Genomic DNA, 23,658 nt, shown 5'->3' with positions numbered 1-23,658 from the left:
ATATCTAATATTTCATTTAACATTTTTATCCATTTTAATGGAGTTTAGCATTAGCTATTTTACTCATTTTTCTTCTGTTAGCTACTTTTACACAGTTCTATGATTCAGAAAATAAAAAAAAAAAGCATTAGTCGGTGCACAGCCATAAGACAATTTCTTTTTTTTTCTAACCAGCACCATATGTAATTAGAAGGCACTTTCAATATGAACGGGATTGCCAACTGCTCCGCATTTTTTGGAGTTGCTCCGAAAAAATAGTGAAACTCCGCAGCTCTGCAAATTAATTGCTCCACATTTCCAGTTTGGTCTTAATTCTGACCAGGCTCACCAAAGATAGAAATGAAATAAAATTAATTTTTATTATATTTTGCTAGTTTACTATTACAGGCATGTAAATGTGGGAAAATAAAGATGCTTACTCAAAGCATAACATAGTGTTTAAATCTGTTGTATTAACTTACTTTTTTTTTTTCAGCTAGTGCTTAAAATGATAATCAAAGCTGAAAAAAAATTTTAGAACATAGGTTTTGATTACTTTATATTGATTTTCATACAAAATACCGAGCTGCTCCGCAAAATTTCAAAATGCTCCTCAAAATCACCACAGATGCTCCTCAAATAGTTTCTCTAAGGTTGGCAACCCTATATGAATTAAAATTGTTACCTTATTGATATGAAATAAAAAAGGAATATTACATTACTTTGTTAAATTAATAATGTATAAATACATCATAAAAATATGGTATGTAACTTTTTAGTTATTTTCAATAATAAATGAACAACAAAACTATAATTAGTATAATTTTTGCATTGGAAATACCGTAGTTGAAAAAATAAATATTGAAAATATCAAAATATCATGATATTTTCAAAATAAATATTGGATATATATCATGATTATATATATCAACTTATATCTATCGGCGAACCCTAATGACAACTAATGTTAAACTATTGGTTAGGTTTCAGTGCCTCCAGAAGCCCAAGCGACACCTCAATCTTGAATGCTAGGTTAAGTTTCTAGGCAAAATGAACATCCTGGGCGCTATTTTTTATGAATCAAATACATATCAGGGGTATAGAAATTCATTATTAAATAGAAATGCCACATATGTCTGGTAGTTTATTTTCAGACGAAATCAGTAAATCTTGTAAGAGAAAATCTTTTATAAAGATCAAATTTATTGCATTTTAAAATTACTTTTACAAATTTATTTTCGTGTCAATCGCAAGTCTCGGTCACAAGTCGAGAAAGAAAAGCTTTGATGCAATACAAAACTGTACTCATTGAATTTGGTTGGTTATCGAACCTAGGCTTCAAATCAAAATTTTGGTCTTAAAATGCATCTGACAACCGATTGTTTCCAACAATGGTGAACAGGGTTCAGCGATATATATCCGATATTTATTTTGAAAATATCATGATATTTTCTATATTTATTAACTATGGTATTTCTAATTTAAAAAATTATCTTAATCATAATAGTAATATTGTTCATTTATTATTAAAAATAACAAAAAGATTATTCAATATATTTTATGATATACTAGCTGCGTTGCAAGGTCTACCTTGAAAATAAAAATTGTGTCAAGTGACGTATATTCAACAATCAGGCATAAAAAATAAATAAAAAAACATCATGATTTCCCTTCCAAACAATGACGACAGATATTAAAATACTTTTAAGAAATTAAATCCAGAGGTATGGATTTGAAATGTGTAACCATGGAAACACAAAATAAAATAAGTTTAAGTATTAAAATGCGAAAGAAAATGGTTCACAATTTGAATGGAATCGAGATTTCTTAAACTTGATTTAAAAAGGCTTGTAACTTTTTTTCCTTTCGAGATAAAAGCTTATTTTTTCGACCACGGGTCGAGTTAGGTCTGCAGTAAAAAAGGTTGCTTTTTCCAATGGCGTCAAAAAGAAAGCTATGCGACAATTCCTTCACTTTTGATTGATTTATTTAATGAAGAAAGTAGTGCCTAAATTTCAGCTAAGCCTAAAAAAATTCAAGCTAAAAAAATAACTCCTGCCGTAATAAAGTTAGATCATTGAAACAAATTGCGTAGAACGCGGAAAATTCTACCCTTTCTAACGATATGTAATATTAATATGTGCAAGTAATTTTTCACCCCCATATTTGAAAATTTTTGTGAAAATTGGATGTAAATTGGAAGAAAAAAAGAACTATTCATCGAATTTTATTCGAACTGGTCTGCAAACCTTTTCAGGATTGAAAGGAACAAACTGAAAATTTCAGACAAATCGGCCGGGCAGTTCTCGAGTTTTGCAAGTTCAAACACACAGACGCTTTTTGGGGACTTCATTTTGTACTATGTAGAGATTAATCCATCATAAATATAACAAAGTAATATAATATATATATATATATATATATACCTTTTTTGTTTTATGTTCACAAATGTAACAATTTTAATATTTAATTAGACACTTTTAATATAAGTTAAATGTTGCTCAGAGAAAAAGAAAATGTCTTATGGCTGTGTCCCGTCTAATGCTTATTTTTTTATTTCTGAATCATTTTTCTGTGTTGCAGCAGCTAACCAAAGAAAAATGAGTAAAACAGCTAATGCTAGATTAACTCAATTAAAATTGACTAAAATATAAAATGAAATATTTGATATAAATGATGAAAGAAACCATAATTTTAAGTATGTATTATGATAATTTAAGAAAATAAAGAATGATTTGAAGATGCATTTACTGTTTTGAAGACTTGTTTGTGCTGATTGAAAATATCAGATATACATCAAAATATCATCGGATACAGTAGGCGCCGCTTAATGTGATCACTTTGAGACAAATATGGTTTGATAACAATAACCGATTAATAACAGTAACCGAATAGAATCCAGGACACACAAAATGATTTTTTTTCAATTAAGAAGCATTGATTAAAACTACAATGACTCAATGTAATGCAGTTTTAGATTATAAATTACTAAATTAGCAGAATAAGTTATACAGGGTTCGTACGGGTCATGGAAATCTTGGAAAGTCATGGAAAAAAAATAAACAAATTTCAGACCTGGAAAAGTCATGGAAAATTAATATTTTCATTCAAAGTCATGGAAATTTATTTGAAGTCATGGAAAAATGACTTGGGCAGTAAGAAAGTAACCGTAGCAGAAAAAGCATTAGAAATTCCTGCATGTAAAAACTTAATTCTGAAGAATTGGATGATCTCAAAATCAAATCTGAGTTTTGGAATCCTTTTGCATCCGCTTCTGTAACAGCCGTCTGTCTTTTTTTGTAATTTGATTCTTCTGCTGGGACATCACTAATAATTAATCCACCATTATTTTTAGATCTTCTTATATTTTATATTCCATAGTAGTGGATTTGCGTGTTCTTGATTTTACCACGCTCACTCAAAAAGTGTGAATTAATTGCTTCCGAGTTAGTTTCAACCACTCATAAAAAAAAATGAACATTTTATCTGAGTTAATCTTCATCTTTGAAGGGATTAGAAATTAAAGACTTTAATCCGGGGATAGAACTTAAAAGGAGGGTAATTCTAATACTTAAAACAATGATGCCCGTCATACAGCTTCGCAAAACTGATCCATGTGACCAGCAAAAATATCTGGTTTAGAAACATGACTTTACTTTAAAATGTACGAAAGTACTGTCAAGTTACATGGATGATTAGATGCACTGTGAGCACCAAAAAGCAAAATTTTTATGAAATAAATTTATTGTTGGAAACTTAGTACAGTGAAACCTCAATAAGTAGTCGACCAATTAAGTGGTCACTCCGTTTAAGTGGTCGTATTTCTTTGGTCCCGAAAAGGTCTCATTCACAGTAATGTAAAATGATCCTCCTTTACTGGTCGCCAAATTTAATTTTACCCGGTTAACTAGTCACTCAAGAGTTGTTTTCTAAAATATTCCTTTTTTCTTATCGGATCTTTGAAAATAGTGTCGGACTTAGTTGAAAGGCTGTTTGATATTTATTTTCCTTGAAATCTCGATTCTCTGGTTGTTCAAAGCATACTTCTTGCTGTGACTCTGCCGAGTGCCGAGAATATGAATCCAACTCCTTCCAGCAAGCCATACAAAATCTAACACCTGGAGAACCTTAGTCAGTATTTAACATCCGTTCGCAAGGAACAAGAAACACGGAATTTAAAGCTTGATGTACGTTAGAAGAGATCGTTCTTTTCCGTAAGCAACAACTTCATCAGTCGACATTGAAGGACTGTATTAAATGTACCGTAACTACATTAAGATTAAGTTGTTGTTATTTAGTAATGTATAAGTAAGAGGAAATGAAACAAAGTAACTATCATTAGTATTTTCCCTCCTTTTTAATATTTCCACTAATTTATAGACATTGATTACATAAGCTATTGCTTTTCTCACAGAATTCTACTGCTATTCATGAATATTTGTAAGGCTTTTTTTTTTTCTTCCTTAATTTCCCACTCCACATAAGTAGTCACTCCGCATAAGTGGTCAAAAATTTTTGGCCGCTCGAGTGACGACTTAACGAGGTTTTACTGTAATATCTTATTCAACCTTTCTCCCATTACTTTTCTGCCCTATTTATTAAATATTTATTAGACATTTAAAAATCGGTACACTGCATTCACTATATTTTTAATTTACTTAAATTTATATGATTAAGATCAATAAAAGAATAGTTTATAGATTTCTGCAGTGTGCATTGATAATTTTTCTGTCACAAGTAAGTGTTTTGATGAGTTAGGGGCATTCATATAAAAATTCCTCTATTGCCCATTTCCGAAAATTGGTAAGTTTGACATTAAGTAGTACTATTCTCTTTGTATACCAAGATCATTTTATGAAGTCATGGAAAAGTCATGGAAGTTTTTTTATCTTAATTCAGTATGAACCCTGGTAATAGCTCTTTTTTCCATCGGTTAATCCATCCGTAAAGTATTCAGTAAGTTACTGCCCTATAGCCAGGGCTAAGGCAGAAATACATGAAATACACCCTGGCTATGGGGCGGTAACTTACTGAATATACCTGCCTTGCCTTCAAAATTCGAGTTGAACCGAACCATTGTTTCGGGCACTCATCTGGTCAGCGCTAATTCTATGTTAGCTACCAGTTTGTTTGGCACTCTTGGCTTCCTTAAGAGGTTTTCCACCTCCAGCTCAGTCACTCCTATGCCGGGCTGATGGGTGCTAATAAGCACGAAACTGCAGTCCTCGGCTGGAATGACTGAGCTGGCAGTGCATTTCATATACTATCTAAATACTATTGAAAAAATTATAGTGTGTAGCAGTATTTCGGGATTGAGAACGTCAAGTTACCAGACGTTTGATAATAAATAGGGTCTTCATGAACTTGTTGTTCTGCGAGCAAATACAGTAGACCCTTGTTTTATGCAGGCATTTTACACGGTTTAAGATTTGACACTTTTATTCTATGATGATGAGTTTTGATTTTCAAGGATGCGGCCTTGGAACTGGATAAAATTTTCCCCTTTTTCAAAATCAAAACTCCTTTGACTGCTGATAACAAGTAATAAACTGCATTTTGACATGCTAACAAGAGAGCTTGGGCCACTGGAGACAGTGGCGTAGCGAGAAAAAATTCTTGGGGGGGGGGGGGGGTAATTTTTTCTGAAATTTAAAGTAAAGCCATACCCTCAAATGAATACACACACACACATATATATATATATATATATATATATATATATATATATTTACGTCATAAAAGCTATTAGCTCATAAACAGAACTCCTCAGGTTCCCCAATGATTTTTTGGGGCTCATGGGGGGGGGATCTGACCCCCCTATCCCCTACCATGGCTACGCCACTGACTGGAGACATTTTTTGCAATTGATTCCAGAGTTCTTTCCTGAAGTGAAATTATTAAACTCACAGTTCAGAGCTCACTGGAAGAAGAGCTTTTAAGGGATTCTTCCTTAACGAATACGGATGCATGAAATACGGATGTATTTCATGCATCTGTAAAGGTCTTTAGCTTAGAAAGTAATGGCTGAGAAATGTTTAGTTGTTCTGCAGCATTTGCTGCAGAACAACTAAACATTCCAAACAACCGTGATGAGTCAGGGACTCATCACAGTTAAATTGTCAAAGCGTTTTAAAATGCACTTTTAGTTCATCTCTAAAATGTTTGACTGTTTAGAGTGAAGTTTTCAGTGTAACTAAGCAGGGAGAAAAACTCTTCTGCTTTCCTGATAAGAGGACAACTTGTTCTCCTGGAAGCTACTTGTCAGGATTTGCCTTTGTATTTCTGTTGATTAAGGAACGAAAAAGGGGAAAAATTGAAGTTTATGGAAAAGTGATAATGAACGAAGGCACTGATTACAGTATCTGATTTTTTAACACATGTTAATACAGTAAAACCTCGTTAAGTCGTCACTCGAGGGGACCAAACATTTTTGACCACTTATGCGGAGTGACTACTTATGTGGAGTGGGAAATTAAGGAAGAAGAAAAAAAAACCTTATAAATATTCATGAATAGCAGTAGAATTCTGTGAGAAAAACAATAGCTTATGTAAGAAATGTCTATAAATTAATAAAAATTTTAAAAAGGGGGAAAAATACTAATGACAGTTACTTTGTTTTATTTTCTCTTACTTATTTACATTACTAAATAACAACAACTTATTTTAATGTGGTTGTGGTACATCAATACAATCCTTCAATGTTGACTGATGAAGTTGTTGCTTACGGAAAAGAACGATCTCTTCTAACATACATCAAGCTTTAAATTCTGTGTTTGTAGTTCCTTGAACGGATGTTAAATGCTGACAAACGTTCTCCAGGTATTAGATTTTGTCTGTCTTGCTGGAAGGAGTTAAATTCATAGTCTCGGCACTCGGGAGAGTCACAGCAAGAAGTATGCTTTGAACGACCAGAACCGAGGATCGAGATTTCAAGGAAAAATGAATATCAAACAGCCTTTCAACAAAGTTCGACACTATTTTCTAAGATCCGATAAGGAGAAGGAATTTTAGAAAACAACTTTTGAGTGACTAGTTAACCGGGGTAAAGTTAAATTTGGTGACCAATAAAGGAGGATCAATTTACATTACTGTGAATGAGACCTTTTCGGGACCAAAGAAAAACGACCACTTAACCGGTCAGGCCCGTGTCCAGATTTTCATAAAGGGAGGGGTTTTGAAAATTATAAATCTTTGTGAGGGATTGAACCCTTCCCCCCTCAGATAAACTTGCGGTATATTGCAATTAGTATTAAAAACTGTCCACAGAATCTTTTATATTGCAGCATGTATTACATTTTGAAATAATGTTTAATCAACTAAATAAGAGCTTACTGCAGATGCTAGTTAATTACCAAACACAATCATTAATGCATAAGTAATATTAATGCAGTTAAGTAAGATTTTTAATTGACAAATCATTGAGATATTATTCCACCGTAGTTTTTCCAAAATATCATTCTAGTTTGTAAAAAAGGGGGGGGGGGGCTTTCTCTTTTAACGCACTGCACACAAACTTTCACATTAAAATTAATAAAAGTCAAATATACATTCTCTTGACTTATTATTTCTCCCCAATGGGAGGGGGTTTAACCCCCTAAAACCCTCCCCTTGGACACGGCTCTGTAACCGGTCGACTACTTATTGAGGTTTCACTGTAATATACAATTGTTCCGGGGACTTTGATTCTGATAACAGAAAGCGAATGATAACATCAACCGTGATCACATAAAGCGGCGTCTACTGTAATTTCTATATTTTCAAAAATATATTGATATTTTTGAACCTCGATGGTGAATGCGTTGAACTCTGAACACTTTTTCTCTCTCTCCCCAGGATCCCAAGAGGCATTTGGAGGAGCATGTGGACTCCCTGATGAATTCCAACATAGTGCAGTGCCTGGGAGCCATGTTGGATACCGTTGTCTTCCAGTGAACCATCTCTCTCTGTCGGAATTTTATATTTATGGAAGCATATATTAAAGCGTACCATTTTTTTTCCATCTGAATGAGTAGGTCCGTCATTGGAGTACTGTGATCAATCATTTCCACTCTTAAAAGACTCTAGAAAAAGAGGGATACATTCTAGCGTTCATGGTTTTTTTCCCTTTTTACTTTCTTCTATATCTAATATATAGAAGAAAGTATTGGATTCGTGCAAAATTTCGAATTTTGACGGATTCGAACGTTTTGAGGTGTGCTGAGTCCATTTCGACCATTTTTGGAAAATGTCTGTCTGTCTGTGTGTGTGTGTGTATGTGTGTGTGTCACGTCTGTGTGTGACCAGTTTTTTGTGGCCGCTCTACAGCAAAAACTACCGCATGAAATCGAACGAAATTTGGTACACATATGTGCCCGTATGTGAACTTGTGCCCATTGGTTTTTGACGCGAATTCCTCCAAGGGGGGTGGAGCAATGGGACGTTTTTTTTTTTTGAATAAAAATAGCTTTATTAATGCAACAATAAGAAAGATAAATCGTAATAGATTGTCGTCTGCGTATTTCTCGTGATTTTAATTGTACGGAAATGATCGTAAATATTGTCTCAATGATTTAAAATGTTTAACTGTTGCCATCTTATGTTTGTTAACAAATAAAACATTTGTAATTAATTCAAGCAAGGCTTTTAAAATAACTTTCAATTTTCGCTCTTTGCTTTGCTTTTGCAATAATTCAGACATTGGGATGGTCGTCAAGTTTGTTTTTTTTTTTTTTTTTTTGGTGCTGGGAATATTGCATTCTTTTCAAGCATGGGGAGGGATCAGAAAAAAAAAGAAAAATATAGAAGAAAGTTTCGTGATGGCCACAACATACTAGTTTTAAAGTTGTTTTTCCAGTAAAACTCTTTGCTGGATGCACCAAATTAACAGCTATATATTAAAGCGTACCATTTTTTTCCATCCGAACGAGTAGGTCCGTCATTGGAGTACTGTGATTAATCATTTCCGTTCTTAAAAGACTCTAGAAATAACAGATTTTTTTTTAATGCTTTTCATAATGAACTCAAAAGGACAAAACAGGGCTAGAAAAATCTTTCAAATTTTACATGCCTGAGTTTTTATATGCTCAGACCGTACACCAACCGAATGTTGTTTATTTTACGAAGCATGCACGTTCTTCAACGCTGCCTGCCTGTATGTTGGTTATTTTACGTTGCTCGAATGTTCCTCTTGGCGATTCAGATCAGGTAAAATTAGCAAGATTACAGTGAAAGAGGTAGCCATTTGCACAAGATTAGACCGTTTGCTCCTTTGTCTCGACTCTGTTTTTCAAGCAATTAGCGTACTATAATCAAGATTTCAAGAAGAAATCATTATATTTTAGATTATATTTCAGATTCATTTTGAATATGCCTTCAAAGTAATTACTTTTTCACGTTTTTAGTTTAGTTGCTCAAATGGTATGTTAAATTCAAACTTTATCTTTTGACATCGTATTACCCGCGGATTATATGCCGCCGCGAGTTATACGAAGCTTTTTTTCTTCAGACAGATTTTAGGACCTGTGGATTACAGGCCGCCCGCGGATAATATGCAGGAAAATACGGTAAGGATAGGGTAATTTTTCAATAAAATACGAAATAATAAAGTTTTAGGAGCCGGGCATGTAAGGGTAAAAGATTCATGCCCGATCAGAATTTTTACATGCCCTGGGCATATCGGGCAGTATAATTTTCGAGCCCTGGGACAAAATAACTTTTCTTGGTCAGAAAGGACAATTGAAGTGTTCCTGCAGTTTTCAATTAGTCCAAGAAAATGACACTCAAACGAAGAAAAGTGCAGTTCAATTCATGTACATTTCTTATCATTGTCTAGCTTTCAATCATGACTTTGAGTGTTGAAACATGCATATTTTTCTCATTGGGAAGGCTTGGTTTGAAATGACTGGAACCGCACCTTTCTTCGTTTGTGTTGTCATTTTCTTGGACTAATTGAAAACTGCAGGAACGCTTCAATTGTCCTTTCTGACCAAAAAAAAAAGATATGTCCTTTTGAGTGCATTATGAAAAGTGCTTAGTATTTTTTAAAAAAGTTATTTTATTCTTTTTAGTGTAAATGTATTTCAGAAATAGAATCGGGGTTCGTACGGGTCATGGAAATCCTGGAAAGTCATGGAAAAAAAATAACAGAATTTCAGACCTGGAAAAGTCATGGAAAATTGAAATTTTCATTGAAAGTCATGGAAATTTATTTCAAGTCATGGAAAAATATCCTGGACAAAGAGAAAGGAACAGTAGCTAAAGGAGCATTAGAAATCTTGAGTGATTTAACAGTATAGCACATAAGAGCTATTAAAAGTGGAAAATTGAACGATCCAAAAATCAAATCTGAATTTTGAAATCTCATTGCATCCACTTGTGTCGCAGCCGCTTGCCATTTTTTGCGATGTCATTTTACTGCCTGGACATCACTTATTTTGAATTTTCTGTTATTTTCAACACTTCTTATGTTTCATATTCTGTAGTAGCGAAATTTCACGTTCTTAGTTTTGCCACGCCCACTCAAAAAAAAAAAGCAATTCAATTGCATGCGAGTTCGATTCCATCACTCGTAAGGACTTTATTATTTAATTTATCAGAGTTTATCTTAATTTGTTGAATGTTTTAGAAAATAAAGATCTTAATTTAGGCGATAGAATACAGAAAAAGAGGAATTCTAATGCTCTAAAACAGTTGTGCCCAACCATACGGCACAAAAACTAATCCATGCTACCCACTACTACGTTCAATGTCGGGAATTAAACGTGTTCTGGAATTTCTGAACCTATTAATTTATATGCATTTGAAAATATGCAAATTTGTAAACAAAACAAATATACCTTTGAATCAGAAGATTGATTCATTACTGAATGGTTTTTTTCAAAAAAAGATCTGGTTTAGAAACATAAAGAACTAAACTATGTGGCTTTACTTCAAAGAACCAAAATACTGTCAAGTTACGTGGATGATTAAAGCCACTGTTGACACTAAAAGGTAACTTTTGAAGCAAATGTATTGAAACTTAGTGACGATATCATTCAACCTTTGTCCCATTCAATATCATTCTGCCTACTTTAAAAAAAAAAATATCAGACATTTAAGCATTATCAAATTCGCTTCACTGCATTTTTACTTTACGAAAATTTATATGATGAATAGTTGAGTTTTTTAAATGTGCACTTATATTTTTTTCATTACGAGTAAGTGCTTCAATGAGGCTGTGGCATTCATGTAGACGTTTTGCTTAATGCTCATTTCCAAATATTACCAAGTTTGAGATTAAATAGTGCTATTCTCTTCGTGTAACGAGGTCATGAAAATTTTCATTGAAGTCATGAAAAAGTCATGGAATTTTTTCATCCAAATAGAGTATGAACCCTGTAGAATGATGTTGCCATCACAAAACTCCACCTTATTTTTACTTCCTTTTACAAAAAAGGAAGTATTGTATTTGCCAAAAAAATTTCACTCAAAAATCGGCCTTAATTTCCATTTTTCTCACCCCCGAATGAATGTTGAGTTTTTTTTCGACCCGACCACACGTGGATATGTGCCTAGGAACGTACAGACACCCGAAATATCCATTTTGACGATCCCTGAGTTAATTACAACGAATTTTCTCGTGACGTCCGTATGTATGTGTGTATGTATCTCGCATAACTCAAGAACGGAATGTCCTAGAAAGTTGAAATTTGGTACTTAGACTCCTAGTGGGGTCTAGTTGTGCACCTCCCTTTTTGGTTGCATTCGGACGCTCCAAAGGGGCTCCTTTGCCCCTTTTTTTGGGGGGAGAAATCATTGTTAATTTCGATATAAACTCAAGTTGTGCTATAATTTGGCGATATATCACCAGTCTTTTGGTCGCCAACTTGGCGACAAATTTGGCGATTTCTTTTTAATTTGGTTTGAATTTGGCCACTGTTGGTGATATTTAGAGAGTAAACTATTGAATCACATTAAAATGGCCAATAATGGGGAAATGACATTAAATTGGAGTTAAAAGGAAGTCAACTTACTAATATGTCTCTTTACTTAACCCTGTTACCGATTATTGGCATCAATGAAAAGAATGATGGGGAATACATTTCATACTTGCTCCAGAGAAGCATTTTCATAATGATTATTATAATATTGCTGTTGTAAGGCAATGAATTGCAATTTTTGTAGCAATGAGTTTCATCATGTAATAAGGAAATTGCACGAAATTTGCTGTTTTCTTTCCTAACCGAAATAATAATATTTTAGAATTAAATTTTTTAGCATTAAGTTGTACCTTAAGATTAAACTAATTGTTTAGTGAACTCCTGAAGCATCTAAGTTGTCTAGTTGCTGAGATTTGAGCAAAAACAGGTCTCAGAATTTCCATGGCAAACATGCCAAGTTTTTTAAGTGCTTAAAAAGAGAGATACATTTTAACGTTTGTGGATTTTTATTTTATTTTTCTTTAATTTGTGGTTTTCCAGTAAAAAGGTTGTACTAGATGCACCCAATTAACTGCTTGTGCTGCTATTCCGAGAAGGTCTGGTGCATTTGCATACCTGCCAAGCCTTCCAGATTTCCCGGAAGTTTTACGGATTTTTATGTCCTTTTCCGTTTTTCCGGTTATGAGCAAAATCTTCCGGATTTTTCACGTTTTGTAGGAAAAAAATTGTATCTCGCCAATTTTGGCGCTAACGATTCTTTTGTGGAACGCGGCACCGCGTTTTAGGCCAAGTAGCCAAGGAAAGGTTGCCGTAGGAGAATGGCACGAGAAGAAGCGAGGCAAGATTATGACGTCACGGAGTGATACAGCGCATGACTTCATCGGGATCCAATCAAAGCAAGCGTCGCGGCGGGGCAACTAGGGGCACAATTTCGGCGCCAATCATCTTCTCATTCTCTCAATTCGAGCTGTTTTTGCTTCGTTCTTCTTTTAAAATGAGTACCAAATGTTATTTCCAAACTTTTAAAGAAAGCAATAAAAGTAATATTTACTAAACGAAAGTAAGTTCAATTGATATGAAATTCATAACTAATATATTGTTAAATGTAAAGAGGGTAGGTGTCCTGTTTGATTTTATTTTGTGCTAAAATCTTGTGGATAAAAATAAAAAAATCTTCCGGATTTTTTTTCTCGGAGGTTGGCAGGTATGCATTTGTTCAACCAAATTGTTTTGTGTGAGAAAAATCGGTCATTTTTGCGTACGACCGGGTTTATCGGATCTAACCGAGACGAGAGGCAATCCGGATGATCAAAACCCGGGGTAGTACGGGTAATAAAGAAATCAAGGCCTTAAATATGCAGACTAAATGTTCATTACTACATAAAACAAAATGTATACTATTAACGAAAACCACCAAAACAATTTTACACATAATTCCCTAACAAAGAATGGGTCCACTTTTTCCATCTATGTAATCTATGTAATCTATGCAAGAGCTGTCGAGTAGATCTAGTGTAGATTTGATCAAAATAAAAGTTCGGCATATTTGTGTTCTTACCATCATGTTTCACAACTATCTATGTAAACTTTTTTTTAAAGCTCCATATTTGATTTAGATAAACGAGGTTCTACTGCATGTTTGAGGAAACTGAAGATTTAAAAAAAAAAAAAAAAAAAATTTGTATTACCTGTCCATGATTTTTTCCCTTAAAATATTTTTGCCATTAGGGTTTTTTTTTTTTTTCATTGAAAAGGGCAGCAGGTTATATGTAACTCATTTGTGCTAAAAAGTAAAATTAATTTTTTATGTAAATAACATCCATACTAAATGTAGTAACTATGAATAATTAGATCTAGAACTTGCATTTTTTTTAATGTATATAATATTTTCAGTAATATTATCATGTATTAAAAATTAAGTTTTGCAAAACTTATTGCTAAGTGCAAAAAATAAAAGAAAATGAAACAATGTTAAGAAGCACGAATTTTGCAGGAGATTGCAGACTTCATAAGCTCACTTTAGCATTGGAAAAAACAGTACCTTGTTATTTCAAAACACATCTCTGCAGTTTCCTGAAAATGTGTGTCGTTTCGTGTTTTATATTCTTTACTAGCTGCGTCGCCCGGCTTTGCACGGTCCACCTCGAAAATAAGTTATGTCAAGTGACACGAGTTCAACGCTCAGGCTTGAACCAAAAAAAAGTCGGTGAAATTTTGCAGCAAATTGCGGAAAAACCCCAAAACGTAAACTAGTATGTTGTGGCCATCACGAAACTTTCTTCTATATTTTTCCTTTTTCTGATCCCTCCCCATGCTTGATGAGGAAGCAATATTCCTAACAGAAACAAAATGACACATGCAAAAACTTGACGACCATCCCAATGTCTGAATTATTGTAAAAACAAAACAAAGAGCGAAAATTGAAAGTTACTTTAAAAGCCTTGCTTGAATTAATTACAAATATTTTATTTGTTAACAAACATAAGATGGCAACAGTTAAAAATTTTAAATCATTGAGATAATATTTCCGGTCATTTCCATACAATTAAAATCACTAGAAATACGCAGACGACAATCTATTACGATTTATCTTTCTTATTGTTGCATTAATAAAGCTATTTTTATTTGCAAAAAAAAAAAACCTACACCTTGGAGCGATTGGTGTCAAAATTGAACCAAAGCCTGTTTACGTGTGGATTCACATATATTCCAAATTTCAACCAGAACGCAGCATTACTTCTTGAGATAGGGCACTCACAATGGAAAAAAAGAACAGGCGATTGCGCTACCCCCTTTTTAGCTGTTGACACCAAAATAAAATCAGCTCTTATACCCACTAAGGGCTACTTGCCGATAAATTTTTCTTTCATTCCGTTCATTATTTCTTGAGATACAGCAGTCACAATTGACGACAAAAAACGTTCTATAACTCAACCCCCGTTTGAGCTATTGACACCAAAATTGAATCAGCACCTGCTCCTGTTAGGGGCCACATATGGACCAAATTTTGTCTGCTTCCGCCAGTTACTTCCTGAGGAATAGCAATCACGCGCAACTCAAAAAACGTCCCATTGCTCCACCCCCCTTGGAGGCATTCGCGCCAAAAACCAATGGGCACAAGTTCACATAGGGGCACATATGTGTACCAAGTTTCGTTCGATTTCATGCGGTAGTTTTTGCTGTAGAGCGGCCACAAAAAACTGGTCACACACAGACGTGACACACATACACACACACATACATACACACACACACAGACAGACAGACATTTTCCAAAAATAGTCGAAATGGACTCAGCACACCTCAAAACGTTCGAATCCGTCAAAATTCGGAATTCGAAAATTTGCACGAATCCAATACTTTCTTCTATATATTAGATATAGAAGAAAGTAAAAACGAAAACAAGAATTTTACCTGTTCATATTCAAGAAAAAAAACTGGCAACAGATCTTTCATCTCAATGATTTTCTTCACAGCTATACACTTTAATAAAAACGTTGTTGCGGAAAGTTGAGATGAAGTACTGAATAATAATTTGAATGGGGGAAAGCCTTCGAAAAATAGGAATTTTAGGTCAAAATCTAGGAGTCATAATTAATAGTTTTTAATTGACATCTCCGCTAATTATTATCGGAGGATTATGTTGAATAGCCAGACATGAAGACGGGAAGATGACGAATCCATCAATACCTGGTTCGATGGTCAGTTCACTGTCGTTGGGGAGAAGAAGCTTGGGCATACTGTCTAACTACGGATTGTATGGAAAGGCTAATATCCGGTTTACAGACGGAAATGGACGTGTCAATTACCTTTTAGGGATAGTAATTTTTCTGACAGATGTGCGCGTTTGTCCCTTAATTATTTCTACCCAGTTTTATAAAAATTGCAATTTATTCACTGGAATAATTTTTAAATCAAACTATATTCGATCGATATTCTCACTCAAAAATTAATAATTTATTTTGTTCGCAACATAATTTGGAGTTTACGATTTTGCGTTTAAATTTCCGAACGAAATGAAAACATTTTATTTTCTTTTTGTTGTTTCCATAGAAACTCATTGTGTTTCCACTCATTTTCATCTCAATCGAGACAATAAATAAATAATGCCCTGGTGAAATTACGAAACGCGTGCATCAAAATCCCATCGCTATTTTTCCATCTCCCCTATTGGATTCATTCAGATGGAATCGCCTTTACTTGGCTGATTGCCAAATTACATAGGTACGCTCAGTTTTTAATTATATAAGAGATTCTCGTGTATTACATTGCAGAATTCTTTTTACTATAATAGATAGCAATTATAATTTGTGGATACTTATGAGCCGACGTCAAAAGTTGTTTCTTCATAACTAGTTCAACTTACTTAAAATACACCTCCAGCTCAGTTATTCCATTCAAGAACTGCAGTTTTGTGCTTTTTAGCACTCATCAGCCCGGAATAGGAATTACCTGAGCTGGAGGCGAAAAACCTCTTAAGGGAGCCAGATTAATACAGTTGGCCCTCTGTTTAAGGACTTTCAAGGGACCACAAAAAATCGTCCTTAAGTGGAAAGCGTCCCTAAATAGAAAGCTTTTAACACAATAGTGGACCATCTGGGACTGTGAAAAGCCGTCTTTAAATAGAGAAAGTCGTTAAATAGAGCATCGTTAAACAGAGAGCCAACTGTAACTGAGCTGGAGGTGTATTTTAAGTAATTCTGCCTTAGTCCTGGCTTAGGGCTATAACTTACTACAAAAAACTTACTACAAAATAATTCAACTTAGTTTTAAGTGAACGAGCTACATTTCAGTGAAGATTGATATTGCCAGTGGCGGCGCTAGGCGTCGGCGACTGCCGACGGCCTTGCGCAGGTAGGGCCTCGCAAAATTCTCAGAAGTAAATTCCCAGAAGTTTTAAGATATTTCCATGTTTTTGATTGAAGCTCTTATTAAATACAACAGACGCAAAAGCAATCAAAATAGTGTGTGCAGGGGAGGGTGCACAGAGCCCAGACTTAGCAAATGTTTGGCCCAATTCTGTCGGGGCCTGAGTTAAAAATATTCAATGGCAACAGCTTATTGATCAGCTAACTCTATTCCCCCCCCCCCCTTCTTTTTGCTCTTCTTTTCAGTTCTTTTCTTTTTTCTCTTGTTTCCTAAGTTCATCTAAAAGCAAGAAAATGTTCAAAATGCTGCTCCTCCAAACTCCCCCTCCCTCCACACACACACACCGAAACCGAAAGCATTACGGAGCAACTGAAATTTTGTTTCCAAATCTAACATTTCGCGGTATTTCCAGCTTAAAGCCCCCGAATACTCAACAACATCGAAAATCGCTTAAAATTGCGTTTCTTTAGCTTGAATTTCAAAAATTACAATTACATATTACAAAAAATGGCCCTACAATCGCATTTTTAAGGCTTGAATTTCAGAAAATATTCGGGAAATATTTCAGAAAATATATATAATTTTCAAAATTTTTCGAGGGAAGAGTTCCTTTCCTTCCCGTAAAATCTTCAAAATTTGTCTAAAATTCCTTTTTTGAAACTTTAATTTCGAGAATTTGCAGAAGATTTAATTTGACTTTTTTTTTTCTTTAAGAATCGATCTGGGACAGTCTCTGACCCTAAAGTCAATAAATATGGCCTATAATTGCATTTTTAAAGCTTCAATTTCTAGAAATTTCCACCGAGACCCCCCATACCTTTTTTCCTTTAATATCAGCGAAGAAAGCGTAAAATGGCGTTTTTAAACTATAAATTTCAAATTTTTTCGGGGGAGAACCCCCGGACTCCCCTTTCTATCAGGTAATTTTTTCCCCCGTCAATATGTCGCCTCCTCCCCCCACCACCAAAAAAACTTCTTTACTGCGCTACTACCCACGAAATGTTTTTGTCCTAGCAGTTAAGTGAATTGGGAACCCTAAGTGCCAATAGTTAGTACAAAAATTAAATTCCATGAATTCAATTATTTGTCTGACAATATTTTATGATTAAAAGGGCCTCGCAAAACTGCATCGCCGACGTCTACTTTTGCTCTCGCGCCGCCACTGGATATTGCGTGAATGTTTTTTTTTTATTATTTGTTATGCAATTTCATTTTGCAGTTGGTTCTGAATACAAAAAAAAAAGTGTGTTTTGAAGAAAAAAATAATAATAGCATCAGCATTTGTGTGCTATTTGTTTGTGGGAAAATGGTTTTAGGTAGGGACCTGTGTAATTTGCAATTTATTTTGCTTCATTGATGTTTTTATCTAATTTTAGTACAAAAGTAGTTTTATTTCTTGTCGATGTTACGTGTCTGGGTACTTTTCCATTATAGGTATGTCATGTTGCATTCAGTTGTAGCTATTTTTTACGAAAATATTTAGTTACTTAGAAACTACTTATTTGCCGACGCTATGCATTATTTTTATCTTTTAAATGGATTTTTAAACGAAGCGAACCCTGCAACTAAACTATAACTTCCATTAAAATGAAAAATAACCTGCCAAGTAAAAAAAAAAACTAGTATTGAGTAACATGGAAAATCCCATTGAAATAATTCGCCAAATCAACTACAGTAGGCGCAGCTTAATGTGATCACGGTTAATGTTATCATTTGCTTAATGTTATCAGAATCACAAAGTCCCGGAACACTTGTATGTTAACACGTACGTTAAAAAAGTCGGATATTGTGATCATCGTCTTCGTTTTTTGTTATCACTTTTTCATAAACTTTCAATTTTTTCCCCGTTTTTGTTCCTCAATGAACAGAAATACATTGGCAAACCCTGATGAGACTCACTTTCTGTGTAGCATTGTGGTTTTCAGTAGCAGTTCAAAATTTTTCTACGAATGAAGCTACAGAAAGTTCGCCCCCAGTGACCACAGACTCCCCCTGAGAAAACTTTCTTTTGCACCTAAAAAAATTCAGTCGCTGGACATGTTGCAGGCATTGATGTAGGACCTCCATTGTTGCCATTGCTTTGTAAACTATTAAAGAATTGTGTCGAGATTGAAAACAAAGCGAAGTTAAATTAAAATTTAAACAAGCAAAACCATAAAGTAAGACAAAACAACCTTAGAAGAAGCACAAATTTGTAAATTACAGCAGACACGTGTTTCGGCGTTACAGGGAACGCCTTTTTCAATGCAAAAAAATAATGAGCTTATGGATGAAAAGACATCCGACAAAAGCCAAGAGCAGATAAGCATGCAGCTTAAAAGATAAAAACAGCAGATTAGCAAAACACCCAATGACAAAATTATAAACCAATCAGGAACCAATAGGAATGCGAGCAAAGGCCAAGAGCTTTCTCTTAGGTACGAACCCAGAAAGAAAGAATTCAATTGGGCAAAGATTAAGCCGAAGCTTAAACAAAAAGAAAAGAAATTGTCAGTAACCGTGAACCGCAAGAAAGGAAAAGCTGAATGGAAAACCGTGAAATAAAATAAACAGAAACAAAAATATTCGAAAAAAGGAAAAATAAAATATTCGAAAAGATAGAATCCATTGCTAATATTCCATGCTGGAAAAGATAGAAAAGCTAAATTTGCTTTGAAACTGGTTTACGAATGTCAGGGAAAACGATCATATTTCACTTCAGCTCTTACTATGTGATTAAAAATTGCATAATTTAGCTTTAACTTTTTATAATTCAGATATTTCCATTCTGTTAATTTAATAATTTGAAACTGCGTTCAGTTGAGTCATGGTGATCTTAATTTGAGGTTGACAAAATAAATGCGCCTTAATTGGAATAAAATCATTATTTTGTGTCTCCTGGATTCTTTTCGGTTATTGTTATCAAATTATATTTGTCCCAAAGTGATCACATTGAGCGGAGCCTACTGTATAAATGTTCCATTAACATGTAAAGTCATCAGCTGAATAAATATACTGAGTCAAAGTAAACATTAAAAGTAACTTTAAAATGTAAAATTAGATGAAGAGGAGCAGACCTAGTGACACATAGTGTTTCGATTAACACAAGCTAGCTGGACAAAAGTCGAGTTCAGAATGCATCATTTCATCACACAAAATTAAAGTGTTCCGAAATTAACATGATTTAATTGCTCAAGATGGATATTATTTATGCTGGTAAGTGCTTTTTTTGCCTAATTTAATTACTCTATCTGATAATTAAACAATATGAAAATTTTTTTGAAGATAAACAAAGGAGTTTTTGCACGTTTAAAACCTTTCAAGTGATGGTAATGATTTTACCCATTTGTACCCGGGCCAAATTTTCTGTACATAATAGCAGGGGTCGAAGTAGTCCTATATATCCTATATTTCCTATATTTTCAAGAAAAGCATGAAAATCGTCCTATATTTCCTATATTTTTGAAAAATGTCTTATATTTCCTATATTCCCGTTTTTTGTTGTTGTTGAACCAGGAGGACATTAATTCTACAAATTTTGGTGCATGGTGCCCTAAAGGAAAAGATTATTTTACCCGTTTGTACCCGGGCCAAATTTTCTGTACATAATAGCAGGGATCGAAGTAGTCCTATATATCCTATATTTCCTATATTTTCAAGAAAAGCATCAAAATCGTCCTATATTTTTGAAAAATGTCTTATATTTCCTATATTCCCGTTTTTTGTTGTTGTTGAACCAGGAGGACAGTAGTTGTACAAATTTTGGTGCATGGTGCACTAAAGAAAAAGATGATTTTACCGCTTTTTGCCATTTTTTCAACGGTTCAGTGCCCCAGTGCAATAGTGGATTTTCGCAATTGAGGCTGCATGCTAAAACATTCAAGCATAAAGAAGACTCCGAAAAACGTCAAGAGGATCCTTCTCAAGCTCTGTTTGTTCTTAATACAACTGTTAAAGGGTTCAGTTTAGGTATAAAATCAAAGAACAGTGGAATTAGTACTTGGGTCATGAGTGAGGAAGAAAACATAAAAATTTTCTTTGTTCAAATTTTGTTTAATTATTTCGTCTATAAAGCACACTGTTTTTTTTTCAAAAATTATTCTTTCAACTACAGGAAAGTCATTTCAAATGTAAGGAATAATTTGATTTGAGTTTTTTCTTTAAAACAAAATCATTCATAAGAATAAATAAATAATTTATGATATGTATTATTTCTTTTTTCATAGCAAAATTATCTATATAATGTGTCCTATATTGGTCCTATATTTTTTTGCGGAAAATGTCCTATATGTGACAAGTCGGTCACTTCTACCCCTGTAATAGCTGCACTTTTCCCATTATTAATAAGGCGTATTATAGTCAGCACACTCTAGTACAAATTTTTTTTTCTCCTCAAATATTACTTCTTTCGAGTAAGGATATTTTTGAAGAATTTTTAAAGCACCCAAAGCTTTGGGTAAAAAAAAATATGTTGTACTCGAGTGTGCTGACTATAATACATCTTATTATTAATGGGAAAGCTGTAGCTACTATATAAAGAAAATTTAGCCCGGGTACAAATGGGTACAAGTCATTGCCATCACTTGGAAGTTTTGAAACCAGGGTTAGCAAAAACCCGGGTTTTTTTTAAAAAGCCCATGGACCCAGGGTTTTTTGGGTTTTTTTAAATAAAACCCAAAAAAACCCAACTAAAGCTGGGTTTTTTAAAAGAAATGTGGGTTTTTTGTCTTTTTTTAGGGAAAATGTGGGGGTACTTGTAGCATATTGTAACGTAAGTATATGGACAAAGCATAAAAATTGTCTTGGGGTAAAAAAAGCTGGAAAATTCAGCGTTTTGTGAAGAAAAGTATAAAAGACGACGAAACCCAAGTATGGTGAAGTTTCAAATTTTTTAGTCCATGATTACCAACAGTTAAGGCAAAGTTACTTCTCAAGTGATTAAAATCTTTTGTTCGTTTTTAATTACTCCTTTTTTTTGTATTTTACTTTATTGTATTTCATTTTGTTATGCAAAACTACTGTAGAACCTCAATTAGTTTAAATCCCTTTTTACTGAATTCCAGCTTAATCAAGACATTTCTTTGAATTTTATGTTGCCTGTTTTTCTATTTCTGTGTACAGAGTAAGGAATAGTAAACTTTTTGGTAAGAAAAGGAAAATACTCTACATCCTATTATGTTTTCCGTCCGACCATATGTAAAACCTGTTAATTTCTAAAAAATATACCTTGTGTGTGTTTATTTGGGATTTGTGACACCTTGGTTGTTGCAGAAAATAATTCACACGAAAGCCTTTTGGCTAGAATAGTTTCCTCTGTACAATCTACAAATATTGAGAAAATCAGACGTGACAGGACTTAGTCCAGATAATTTGAGTTATTTATTGACCAGTTAAAGAAAAAAGTTAAATATATTTTTTTAAAATCTTTGAAGTACTTTTTTAATGCCGTCAAGAGTTAAGAAATACTATTAAAGTTCAAAATTCATTTTTTATGTCCATTGTCTGTGGTGAAGAACAAATAAAAAAGAAGTTTAAATTGTGAAAGTATTTGAATTAATTAATTTTTTAAAAAACTTCTCGGAAAATTAAAAAAAACCCAAAAGTGGGTTAAATAATGGGTTTTTTTTAGATGGGTTTTTTCAAAAAAACCCACTGGGTCCAACCCAGTTGGGTCCAATCCGGCCAACCCTGTTTGAAACAGGCAAAAAATCTGTCGTTCATCATTAAAAATTTTTTAATATTGTTTAACTATCAGATAGATTAATTAAATTAGGGAAAAAAAGAACTTACTAGTATAAAAAATATCCATCTTGAAGAAAAAACACATTAAATTTTATGTGATGAAGTGACGTCTGGAACTGAAATGATTTATTCAATTACAAACGGATACGTACCTTTGAACCTTATTACTCACGTGACAGAAGGAAGTTAGACATAAACAAATAACTAAGTACAGTGGATCCTCTCTATAAGGGACACTTAGGGGACCGGAAAACTTGTCCCTTAAATAGAGGTGTCCCTTCTTCGGAGGTTAGATGAATTCATGCATGCTGTGTAAGCTCAGTATAATTTCATAATAAAAGCAAATTAATAACATTTAAAATTAATTATTGAAAATGTTTCATCTATGTTTACTTAATAAAATTCAGAACTATTCAAACAGGAAAAAAATTTAAATATTAAAACTGTATAAAAGATTTTGTAGTATCAGTTTTGTAACTGATTTTCATTAATAATAATTTGAACTAATGTGTTACATGGATTTGTTGAATGTCATTTAATTTACAATGCAGAAACAGTGAAACAGTGTGATCATATTTCAAGTTTTCGATACAAAACTTGCCATGGGCGCCAAATATCTTCGGGGTGAGCCCATAAGAAAAATGTATAGATGTGGGGGTAAAGCATGAATGTAGATCCCAGCAAGGATTTTAGGATACTTATTTGTCTTTTTTGCATGTTAATGTCAAGACAAACTTTTTTTGTTAATTTTTGAGCAAAAAGGGGACCTTAAATTCCAATATACTGGATGATTCTAATGAAATTATGCATTTCTTTTTTTTGGAATTTTTCTCTGTGACTGTCCCTTAAATAGAGTGTCCCTTAATGAGAGGCAAATACATGGAGGTCCCTATTCAAAGGGACTGGGACCTGAAAAAATGTCCCTTAAATAGAGGTGTCCCTTATTCAGAGGTGTCCCTTAAAGGAGGTAGTACTGTATCATGTTTTGGTTTATTGTTTGCATTATCCCAATACCAAAGTTTAGAATTTTGAACATGACTTTTGTCCACCTAGCGTGTACTAATCGAAACACTGTGTAAACGTAGTTTTTCCACTTTTGCCAAGTTGGAAATCAAGCCAGGTGACCTACAAGGAAAAACCCTTTGTCAATATTTTATTTTCAACTAAAATTATTCTTGTCCATAAAGGCGAT

At 33.8% G+C, this 23,658-nt stretch overlaps 1 protein-coding gene across 1 annotated transcript in view; it reads left to right on the top strand.

The window, feature by feature from the left end:
* Window positions 1-7,980, top strand: part of LOC129232784 (26S proteasome non-ATPase regulatory subunit 14) — a 62,485-nt gene extending 54,505 nt beyond the window's left edge. Inside the window, exon 11 of the mRNA XM_054866887.1 lies at window positions 7,813-7,980. Within this exon, the coding sequence (XP_054722862.1) occupies window positions 7,813-7,911 (99 nt within the window). The 3' untranslated portion in view covers window positions 7,912-7,980. The remainder of the gene's footprint in view (window positions 1-7,812) is intronic.
* Window positions 7,981-23,658: the final 15,678 nt, after the last annotated feature.

The sequence above is a fragment of the Uloborus diversus genome, unplaced genomic scaffold (assembly GCF_026930045.1).
Source record: "Uloborus diversus isolate 005 unplaced genomic scaffold, Udiv.v.3.1 scaffold_14, whole genome shotgun sequence".
Classification (NCBI taxonomy): domain Eukaryota; kingdom Metazoa; phylum Arthropoda; class Arachnida; order Araneae; family Uloboridae; genus Uloborus; species Uloborus diversus.
Note: the sequence above shows the minus strand (reverse complement) of the source record. Positions and strands in the feature narration are given on the sequence as shown.